At 37.3% G+C, this 12,161-nt stretch overlaps 1 protein-coding gene across 1 annotated transcript in view; it reads left to right on the top strand.

Moving 5' to 3' along the window:
* Positions 1-12,161, top strand: part of GLRB (glycine receptor beta) — a 94,484-nt gene that overhangs the window by 24,364 nt on the left and 57,959 nt on the right. Inside the window, exon 3 of the mRNA XM_030312852.1 lies at positions 11,913-12,019. Within this exon, the coding sequence (XP_030168712.1) occupies positions 11,913-12,019 (107 nt within the window). The remainder of the gene's footprint in view (positions 1-11,912; positions 12,020-12,161) is intronic.

Below are 12,161 nucleotides of genomic sequence, written 5' to 3'. Positions count from 1 at the left end.
GCAATGAGCAGGTGGCAAAATTGGACAGTTTTTCTTTGCTGCGAGCCAGTTCTTGGAGGAGTCCATTAAGGAGGTTTTGTTCTGCGTTCCAGGTGATTGCTTTTAATCTTAGGGGCTAGAGAAAACTGAGGAACTTGTGGGAGGAGAGAAGCCTAAGCCACATTTGGTCAGGTGAAGTTGCCAGGTCTCCGATTCAGATTGGTCAGTGGTGACAAACAGTTCAGGTACTCATTTAGTAGACAAAACAGGGGAGTTTAGAGAGTTTCTGGTCTTGTCATAGGTAAACAAGGGGTTAACCGTGAGTCTTACTTAGGTCACCTGGGGACAAACTCTTTGAGGTAAAGTGCTTCCCAGAATGCTGGGAATGATGGAGGTATTTCTTAACATCTCAGTGTTCCAGGAGTTCAGGTAAAGTTCGAATATTACTATCACTACTATTGATGAATATTCATAATGCTTCCAGTTTAGGGTCATTATTATTTGGGTTCATTAAAAGTGTTATGGACCTTTTTATACATGCATTTGGGTAGACATAAGGATACACCTAAGAATGAAATTTCTGTATCATAGGGTATATGAATATTGAACTTTAGGAGATATGGACAGTTTTCCAGTTGTTCTCCATCATTAATGTATGAGGGTTCCAGCCACTCCACATTCATGTCCAAAGTTGATATTATTAGCAATCTCTTGAATTTTAGCCATCTTGTGTAGGTATAATGATACCATAGTGTAATTTTAATTTGTATTTCCCTGATGATTAATCTCATTGAGCACCTTTTCATATATTGGACTTCTAGCTATCTCTTTTGCAAAGTGTTGTTTCAAGTGTTTTCCCACTTAAAAAATTTGTTTTCTTTTTCTTATTGGTGTGTAGTTCTTCATGCATTCTAGATAGGATTCTTTGTCATATACATGTACTACAGATCTCTTCTCCAATCTTTGTTGTGCATTTTCACTTTCTCAATGGTGTCTTTTGATGAATTGAAGTACTTATTTTGAATAAGCTCTGATTTATTAGTTATTGTTAATGCTTTTATGGTTTTTTAAGTCTTTAGTCCAAGGTCATGAAGATAATCTTTTTTTTTTTTTTCTGAGAGCTTTATTGTTTTATGTTTCACATTTAACTGTGTAATCCGCTTCAGTTTAACTCTTGTATATGATGTAGGGTAGGGTCAAGACTCATTTTTTAAAATAGGCATATCCAGTTAATAAACACATTTATTTACTTATTTACTTTTAATATTTTTTAAGTTTATTTATTTATTTTGAGAGGCAGAGAGAATATGTGAGCAGGGAGGGGCAGAGAGAGAAAGGGCGAGGGAGAAAGAGAATCCCAAGCAGGCTCCATGTTGCCAGTGCAGAGCCCAATGCAGGGCTCAATTTCACAAACTGTGAGATCATGACCTGAGCTGAGATCAAGAGTTGGATGCTTAACCGACTAAGCTACCCAGGTACCCCAGTGCAGCACACTGATTGAAGAGGCCATCCTTTCTCTGATTTCCAAATAATAGCTGTGCAAATAGTTCAATAATAAGCTATTTGACTCAGTTTTTTAAAAAAGCAGACTAATTTTTTACTTTTTTTCCTACATCAAATTGAGCAGTAACTCATGCAAAACTTATTTTATGTATACACACAGTATAGATTTTTTTTTTTTTTGGAGGTTGTCACTAGAAATTGTATTTTTTTTTCCATTTTATTGTGGTAATAACACTTACTATACCATGTAACCTCCTTAACAGATTTTCATGTACAATACAATATTATTAGGTATAGGCACAATATTGTACAGCAGATCTCTAGAACTCATTCATCTTGCATAACTGAAATTTTACCTCTTTTTTTTTTTTTTTAATGTTTATTTGTTTTTGAGAGAGAGACAGAGTGTGAGGCAGGGAGGGGTAGAGAGAGAGACACACAGAATCCGAAGTAGGCTCCAGGCTCTGAGCTGTCAGCACAGAGCCTGACGCAGGGCCCAAACCCACAAACCGTGAGATCATGACCTGAGCTGACTGAGCTACCCAGGCACCCCAGAAATTTTACCTCTTGATTAGCCACTCCTCATTTCTTCTCACTCTAGCCAACCGTCATTTTCTTCTTTGCTTCTCTGAGTTTGACTACCTTAGAGACCTTATAGAAGTGGAATCAGGCAGTACTTATGTTTTTGACTGGCTCATTTCACTTAGCATAATGTCCTCAGTGTTCACCCTTGCTGCATGTTGCAGGATTTTCTTTTTTAAGGCTTGATAGTCCTTGATTGTATGTATATACCACATTTTTCAATGTGCTCATCTGTCAGTGGGCATTCAGGTTACTTCTATATTGTGGCACTGTGAATGCAGTGAGAGCTGGGTTTCCAGCCCACTCACAGCAAAGTGGGGGGCCGAGCTGTGGTGAGTGCTGCTTGATCAAACAGCTGCTTTGTTCTCTCTATTTCCCGGGGGACTACCACGTGTGTGCTGGATCCCATCGTTGCCCCAGATGGTGAGATAGGAGTTGGTTCCTAAGGTAGACTCAGAAAAGCTGATATATTGGATGTGAGGTCTCTTTCCCTCCTCAGGAAGAAGCAGGAGCTAAGGACATCTCTGGATGGCATTGCACTGTGCTGTATTGTGCTAAGGTGGAGATTATGGCGAGAGGGTGTCTCCACTTTTCCTGCTACTTTCATTACACATGCTTGGGTGTAGAAGCCTCTCAACTAGCTTTTGGATTTCTGACAAAAAGAATTGATTTGGGTTTTGCTGTTCATTTGGTATGTTCAAGAGGGGAAGGAGGGTCCAGAGCTTCCTGTCCCTTGCTGAAGTCTCTCCTAGTCAAAAGTTTTCAATGGGTATTCTCCCTGACTTCATTTCCTACCTTACCGCTCACTACTCTGCCCACTCCAGTCAGGCTTCTGTCTCTCTCAGCTGAAAAACGGCTCTCCCTTTTGCTAAATGCCATGGGGATATTTTCTGTCCTCACCTTAAACTCTCAGCGGTATTTGGTCCCGTTATCCAACCCTTCCATAAAATTTACCCTTTCTCCTTAATTTCTGTTGTCACCACACACTTCTTGGATTTCTTCCTTCTTCTTGGGTAGTTGATTCTTTGTCTTAAGTGTTGGCTTATCTTCCTCCATCTGCTCATTAAATGGTGGAGTTCCTCAGGTTTTAATTCCATGTTCTTCTCTCTAACAAGTGATTCATCTGACCATTAGAATCATCTGAGGAGCTTTTAAAATCCTGATGCTTGGACTTCACCCCAAACTAATTAAATCTGGGGTGAGACTAGGCATCAGTAGTTTGCAGAGTTTCTCAGGTGAATTCCGTGCACAACAAAGCTGAGGATCACTAGACAAATCCATGTGGATCTACAGTATTAAAGTTTATTTATTTTGAGAGAGAGAGAGAGAGGGAGAGAGAGAGAGAGAGACCGAGCATGTGCATGTGTATTGGAGTGGGGGAGGGGCAGAGAGCGAGGGAGTGAGAATCCCAAGCGGGTTCCATGCTGTCAGTAAGAGCCAAATGCAGGGCTCTCGATCCCAGGAACCGTGAGATCATGGGAACTGAAATCAAAAGCCGGGCAGTAACCACCTGAGCCACCCCAGTGTCCCAAGAACCCACAATTTTAAATACTACTTTTGCATCAGAATAACCAACATTTGTGTTTCTTTCTTAAGTGCATAGCCAGCATATGGCACCATGCATGGCATGTAGCAAATGCTCAAAAACTTTGTTAAATGAATTTAGTAATGACTAAAATGCATGTAAGGAGAAATTTAGCATGCAGACAGTTGAATGATGGTTAAGTTTTCGTTGTTCTTTGAGGAGTTTTATTATTTAGTTGATGGTGTGGGTTGAGTTATCTCTAAGACAGACTGTGAGACGAAGATTTACATGCAGAAAGAGATTGCTTTTGGAACACTTCTAGGGAATGAGGAAGCGGGTTCAAGCACAGGAATAATGCCTTTGCAATTGAGGCATCAGGATGCTCCAGGGAGCTCTGAAGCCTGGATGGCTTGCAGAGATGTCTATCAGTAGGAAGGGACCTTGAATGCTTTTGTGTCCCCATATCAAGGTCTTTGAGTGTGGGTTGCCTCCAGGGCAAGGCTGAAGGAAGGCTATTCTGGAAGTGACCTGGCTCAGAGCCTTAGGCAGCCAGCATTCCTGGCAGCAGCCTCAATTCTGAAGGGGTGATCTGGGGGATGGGGCACCACAGCATCCGCTGCAAGTGGAACCAGATTATCAATTGAATGGGATCTTACAGACACCTGATTTTGACCTTTGATTTAAAGGTGAGTATACTGAGGCTCAGAGAGGGATTTGCCCAATATTATGTAGTAATCTTCCAGTCTGTCTGCGTCTAGAATGCTAGTCTCTTGGCTCTGTGACAAGTGTCTCTTCAATTATAACCACACGTAACTTGATCATGTGTGCGTGAGTGCTGGACTTATCTTCTCACCATTTCTGTGAGGCCAGAAGGGAAACATTTTATATTTATGTTCTGTATGGAGAACTGAGAAAAGGTAAGCGCCGTAGCAGTTGCAGTTGGTGTTGGAGTCAGAGGTATTACTCGGGATTTGTATCTGCTGTAATACTCTGTGGGTGGAAGGTAATTGCACGGTGAATGTTTTGAGGCGTAAGTTTGACTCCTTATGTCATTAGGTTTGTATCAAATTAGTAAACCAATAAGAAGTAGTGAGAATATATAATGTTTTACACTGTCTGAGAAACGTAACACGTAAATAGATCTTTGTAGTGTTCATAGGATGAGTAATCTCATGTGATATGAAGTTAAAAAAGACCATAGAGATTGGGAGATTGCTGGTATCCCAAAACCAGAATCTCTACACATAGATGTTTCTACTTTGTGAAAAATGTTTTTCTTTGGGCCATGGGTGATGTAATTCCATGATTGTAGGTAGACAAGATTTGAAAATGTTTCCACAAGATCCAACAGTTCCTTAAGCCCAATTGAGGGATAAATAAAATGAATGCTGTGAAGCACTGTTCTTAATTATGATTCTTGGCCTATAATAACACAGTAGGCTTTGCCACACACATGCACATGTGCCCATAAACACATTCTTTTCAAATAAATATAAACTAATTAAACTCAACTAATCCTGTAAAAGGTATCACTCACTATATTCATAAACCTTCTGTTCACAGTTTAATCTGTGAAAACTGAATGGAAAATAAATATAGAAGCTGTCAAGAGAGGTAATAATAAGTTATACTGTAATTAGGAAAATGCAAAATAAATAAAAATATAATAACCCTGGATTCGTACACAACTATTGACTTAATTTATTACCTGAATATATAAAGTGTTGCTCTGTCTTTGTATGTCTATCTATCTGATTATCTAGAAGAGACTCAGAGAGGGATTTGCCCAATATTATGTGGTAATCTTCCAGTCTGTCTGGGTCTAAAATGCTAGTCTCTTGGCTCTTGGACAAGTCCTCTGTGCTCTGCCTATTAATCTCCTTCTCACTCGCAGTCCCTATCACCCACTGATCTTTTTACTGTTCCATAGTTTTGCCTTTTTCCACAATGTCACAGGTTTAAAATCATCATACAGTGCCTTTTCGTATCGTCTTTCATTAGTAATATGCGTTTCTGGTTCCTCCATATCTTTCCATGGTTTGATAGAGCAAATAATTTAATGCTAAATAATATTCCATTATCTGGATGTACCACAACTTATTTATCCACTCATATACTAAGGGACATCTTGGTTGCTTCCAAGTTTGGCAATTATGAATAAAGCTGTTATAAACATTTGTGTGCATGGTTTTATTTGTGTGTGTGTGTGTGTGTGTGTGTGTGTGTGTGTGCGCCTGTGCATGTGTGTGTGTGTGTGAGTGTGTGTGTGTGTAGACATTAAGTTTTTATATCCTTTGGGTAAATACCAAGGAGTGAGATTGCTGGATTGTGTAGTAAGAGTAAGTTTAATTTTTGAAGAAACTGCCACACTCATTGTCTTTCTAAGTGGCTGCACCATTTTGCATTCCCACCAGAAATGTGTCAGAGTTCCTACTGTTCCTGTTTGTCCATATCTTCATTTGCATTTGGTGCTGTCTGTGTTGGAGACTTTGGCCATTCTAATAGGTATAGATGGTATTTCATTATTTCAATTTGCATTTGCCTGATGATGTATGATGTGGAACCTCGTTCCATATGCTTATTTGCCATCTGTCGATCTTTGGTGCGGTATCTGTTAAGGCCCTTGGCCTTCTGCTCTTCCCCGCCCCCCCCCAAATAAACTTTTTATTTTAGAACAGCTTTAGATTTATAGAAAATTTGCCAAAGTTCCTCCTATCATTAACATTTTACGTTAGTATAATACATTTTTTTTTTTTTACAATTAAAGAACCAATACTGATACACTATTATTAACTAAAGTCCATGCTTTATTCAGGCTTCCTTGGTTTTTACCCAATGTTCTTTTTCTGTTCCAGGATCCCATTCAGCATAGTACATGTAGTCTTTATGTGTCCTTAGGCTCCTGTTGGCTGTGACAGTTTCTAAGACCTTCCTTTTTTTACATGACCATGATGGTTTTGAGGAGTCCTAGTCAAGTATTTTATAAAATGTCACTTTACTGCCATTTGTCTGATATTTTTCTCATGATTGGATTGGAGTTACGTGTTTTGGTGGGGGAAGACCACAGGATTCATTGCCATTCTCATCACATTTTATTAAGGGTACATAAAGTTGACATGACTTTTCACTGTAGAGGGTAACCTTGATCCTCTGGTTGAGATAGTATTTGTCAGGTTTCTCTGCTGTAAAGTAACTCTTTTCCCCCTTCCTATATGTACTCTTTGGAAGGAAGTCATTATGCACAGCTCACACTGAGAAATGCAGAGCTCTCTTCTACCCTGAAAATAAAGGGTCTATTTGGAATTCCAGTTATTTGGAATTCTGCATGGGAGAATTGTCTGTTCTCTTCCATTTGTTTATTTATTTAATCATTTGTGCATGTCTTTATGGACTCACAGATTTTTATTTTATACTTTGGGATATAATCCAATATGACTTTATTTTATTGCTCAAATCATTCAAATTTGGCTCTTGGGAGACCTTTCTGTTGGCTTTGTGTCTCTTTGATACACTCTTATCATCTTTTTTTTTTTTTTTTTTTTTGGCTTACTTGCAGTCACTACATGATATCTAATTTGTTTTTTAATCTTCTCTTTTCCTCCCATTTTAGATGAGAATACCAACATCTGTTTCCACAAAAGAGGGTTTCTACCACCTGAGGTGTTCAGGTCCATGATCCCTCAGCATTGTAAACTTTGCATTTTTTCAGGGAAGAACATAGCTTTTACCAGATTCTCAGTGTTGTCCATAACCTAAAAAAGAGGGAATCGCTGCCGTAAAGAGGAGAAATAATACAACCTACACATTTTACATACCTTCCTCTTTGCTTACTGCTTTGTGCTTGCTTGCCTCAGTTCATGTGAGGCTCAAAGCTTTGTGGCTCCCACACCCAGATTACTCATGCTGGCATGTGCCATACTACTTCAAAGTCTGAAAGGAATTTTGACCATTGTTGTTGCATTTATAACTCTATAAAAACAAAATCATCCGTTTGGACTCCCTCCTGGTTGGAGGGAGGATGTTCAGATAATATGCTCAAACACACCAGTTTTGAAATGGAGCTGTGCAGTATGGTCACTAAAGGGTCATGTAAAAATAAGAATGCTCTTCAGTTAATGGAAAACTGAGTTTCCCCTTTGGAAAGAAATTTCTGGATTTTTCCCTTGGTGCTGGAAAACATTACATCATCCAGCTATACAGCCTGATGCATTCCTTGCATAACTTCACATATTAGTAATGACATCGGTTCAGGTTTAGGCAAGTGAACAAAAGAAGACTGGTTGTAAAAAGGCTTTTGATATAAAACATTATTTTCTCTAGTCATTTGATCACTTTGCCTGAGTAAAGTAAGTTATTTTCTTAAATTAGTATCGTATTTCTATGCAGTAAATCCTCTTTTGTAGTAATAACAGAATTGTTGATAGATTTCTTGAAATAAAACAAAATGGCATAGTCAAATAGATAAAATATTGTACTGAGATTCAGAATATAAAGACTAACAATGAAACGTGAATTAAGTATGTGCCCTAATTAAATGCATTTAACTCTTCTTATTCTTGCTTATTTTGTGTACATACTAGTCACTATACCAAACTGCAAAATTATGTAAAGTGCAGGCATAATTTGAAAATATGCAAATTATTTCAACTCTTTGGCAGAAAGTGGTGTAGCTTCTAGACTCTTAAAATATATTTTAATGTGTAGAGATGACTTTAATGTTATTTAGTATTGATTGAGCTAAACAAGTGATTTCTACTGTTTTTAGGTAGGAAAACCCCTGAATGCATGCATGTGAATATAAACTACATGGGATTTCACTTAAGTTTTAAAACATCTTTGAATTTCTAATATAAATAAAGGTGAACTACTGAACTATTGAATAAATATTCATATCAGATTAACTACAGCAGAGTCTTGAAAATATATATTGATACAAATAAGAATGAAAGAAAAGAGCTGTAATATATTTGATACATTCCTTATAATTTCAAGAGATTTTTGTTAGCGACATTGATTTTTTATTGTTAATAAATAAGAATTTTTGTTGTTTTTGTTGTTTTTGTTGTTTCTTTTTAGCTGTGGAAAGAAATAAAAACATTTAGAGATGGCTGGAGGGAGGAGTGGTGCTGATAAGTTATGGAAAGAGCAAATTCAGATTTTTCAGGACTAATGATTTTAAAAATTAGTAAGACTAATGAGTAGAACCTGATATATATATATATATATATATATATATATATATATATATATATATATACACATACATATATGCATAGGTATATACGCATATATACGTATGCATATATGTATGTATATATATATATCAGGATTTTCTCTTTCTCTCCACTGAAAAAGAGCTCTCTGGGTGGTTAAGAATCTCTCCTATTTCATCAAAGGAGCATTTGTGATTATTAAGTGAAAGAATGTAGTGGACATGACAGTTGATTCCTCAATGTCTATTTCATTCCAGACTACTGATCTGAGCCAATAGTGATTGTTTCTTTCTCCTTGCCAGTGATTGGTTCAGCAGTGGCCAATGCTGGGAAGCTTCTGAGGAAAACAAAAACATAAAACCACAGAACCACAAAAACTAACCTTCATCCTAAGAGGACATCTCAGGAGGAAATGCTCTTCATCTGCAAGTGATGTGTGTACTACTACTGCAACTCCTGCTGCCGCCTGCTACTCCTATAGCGCATGCAGGCATCTTGAGGCCGAGGTCAATTTAGAAGCACTGGCGGATGGGAAGTGCTTGAGACAGTGTGTATTTCATACTATGCAAGCACTGTAGGGAATTACAAAAATATGGAAGCCATGATTCCCTCAAGAATCGTACTGTCTACATTCAGTCCAGTTAGTAATACACACACACGTGCGCGCGTGCATGAAAAAAAAGCTACAAAATGATTGCCAAACAGTATATCTATGTTTGTGTTCATTAGAGTAAGCTGGGATGATTAAGGCAAGATTTTAGATAGGCAACCTTAAAGGACAGGCTGGATTTAGATGAGTACAATGAGAAGAGGAAGTTACAGTACTCTAGAAAGGAGGATTTATTCTGAACCAGTGAAGGGGAGAAGGATAAAATTTGGTAATGAATTACAAGGGCTAGGAAGTGAGTTTGACACAAGCTTATAGCTGAATGGGAGGAAAGACTTTTCCCTCTATCGTCGATAGCTAGGTCTATGAAATAATGGGCATATTAACAGGAGTAAAGGTATACAAATTATTAATTTTTAATTTTACATGCATCAGGGGCACCAGAGCAAAAACCCAAGTGAATACCCAGAGTGTGATGAGATTTGAGAGCTGATATTATGTCTTGATAGGGGAGAATACGTGCCTCGTAAAGGGGGAGTACGGGAATTTTAGGAAAGATGAATTGGCCCCCAGAAGAATAGATGGGAGATATGACAGTTTGTGACCAAGTTTTTTGAGTGTCCTCTTCTGTGATAAGATTCAATCTTCTTTAGTTGATGAAACTCCCAGGGAAGGGATTTAGGACAATAAATTCTGTTTGGAGGATCTGTCTGTAGGCAGATGGGAGTTCAGAGAGAGCCTCCCCTGCATTTGCTCTTTTTCAAGTGGCTTTAGCTCCAGATAATCCATCTGCCAAAGAGACATCTTCCACAGCTGGAAGGAAAAATCGGGCTGGAAATTTCTCTACTACTAAAATTAGTATTCATTGTTTTTATGGTGTCTGGTCATTTCATTGCTTAGAATGAATGTACCTGTAAAGGAATTTACATCAAGAGACACAATAATGCAGTCTTTAATTGATCCAATAGAAGTGTATTTTGTAATCATTTCTGTTTTCCTCCCCTGAATGAGAAACCTTGTAGATGGGTTTGAACACTAATTTGCATCCTAATATCCAATTTTCCCACATACCCTCATTCTCTTTAGAATTTTCAATCTTTTGATAAGGGATGACAACTGGCTCTAGGGAGATTACAGTTTCACCTGCAGTGAAATGGAAAATCCCATTACCAGTCCCCAAGTCCCAACAGCTGTGATATTAGAACTGGTAAGACCATGAGAAGCAATTTTAAAAATCTATATAGTCTTTTGCACCTTTAGCTGTTTTAACTAATTGGTTATCAATTTTTTCTTTAATATTTTGGACTCTGATATCTACTTGAAAAGGTTTTCTGTATCAATTTGTAGTATTTTCTGATTTTTATAAACTTCTTAATATCAGTCACATCACACCTCTACTGGTTCTTATCAGCAGATTGTACGATAATTAACTCAGAACAGAATTGACTGGTAGGTAAGAGCTGGGATTTCAAAACAAAGCCATTACTTCTAAGTTTGTTTCACATAAATTAATATTATTTGTGAAATTAATAGTTTCACCATATCAATACAGAATAGAGTAGACTGTTAGGTATTCCAAGTATAATGAAAACTTCTTTGTAATTGTAATGGATTTTTTTTTTTTGTATTGGGGCAATAATTATATAAGATTTTATGGGTCATAAAAGGAACCCAAACAAACAGTAAACAACAAAAACATTTTTTATTAGATCTAAGGAAGTGCGTTTTTTGTTTCTGTTAAATGCTTTCAAAGGATACCAATTTAGTCAAGCTTCATTGTTCAAAGTTAATTAAAATGGAAAAATATGGCAATTTGTCCTTTCTTTGATAGTTGACAGCAAACATATATGTAGAAAAGATAGTTGTAACTTGTAGCTCTGTATTTTCCTTGTTTAATTGATCTGGTAATAGAGAAACTTCTTTTACCATCCCTCCATCCCCCTCCCCCCAGCATATTTAACTCAATGAGAACATTCATTGGTTATTTCTTGGGTAATATTTTATAAATGTCAACATGATAGTTTCATGAATTCTTAGACAATCTCTCTGGCTGTATTCTCTTAACAGTATTCACATACTCCTCGCTTAGGTTAATATACATCATTAAAAAAATATTTTTTGCTGTTCTTATTTTTTCCTATTATCTCATTGTCTGCACTCCCTTTGCGCTTGTCTAGATTTTGATTGCAGGTTGTTTTGGGGCAAGTAAGACATCTGCTTAATTTTATTTGAAAGAGAGTTACATGGAGTGTTTAGAACAGTGTTTTCATGAATGTGGTAAAATTAAGTGGTAAGATACTTTTTTCATTTTTTTATTTTTTATAACCAATATTTGTTGGGCATCTGACAATGTCTACTATTTTTAGTTACTTCTATTTGGAAACACCATGCTGTCGTTGTGAATTTGTCTCAAAAAGCATCTTTTCCCCAATGACAATTACCCATTTCTGTTGTTGGCCATTTCTAAATACTTACCAGAGTTTTGTTTCGTTTTCTTTTATAGCCAGCAGTCAGCAGAGGACCTTGCCCGCGTACCCGCCAACTCCACTAGCAATATCTTGAATAGGCTATTGGTCAGTTATGATCCCAGGATAAGACCAAATTTTAAAGGTTTGTTTCTCCCCCCACCAAAAGTCTTCAACCTCTGCAGTTTAAAAATTATTTTACCTGTATAAAATCATTTAGTTGTGATATTCAGAACAATAAGATGTCAAATTGTCATGTTACTGTCCTGTGATATGCTTAGACTTAG

This window comes from Lynx canadensis, chromosome B1 (assembly GCF_007474595.2).
Source record: "Lynx canadensis isolate LIC74 chromosome B1, mLynCan4.pri.v2, whole genome shotgun sequence".
NCBI classification, from domain to species: Eukaryota; Metazoa; Chordata; class Mammalia; order Carnivora; family Felidae; genus Lynx; species Lynx canadensis.
This window is presented reverse-complemented; position numbering and strand designations above follow the sequence as displayed.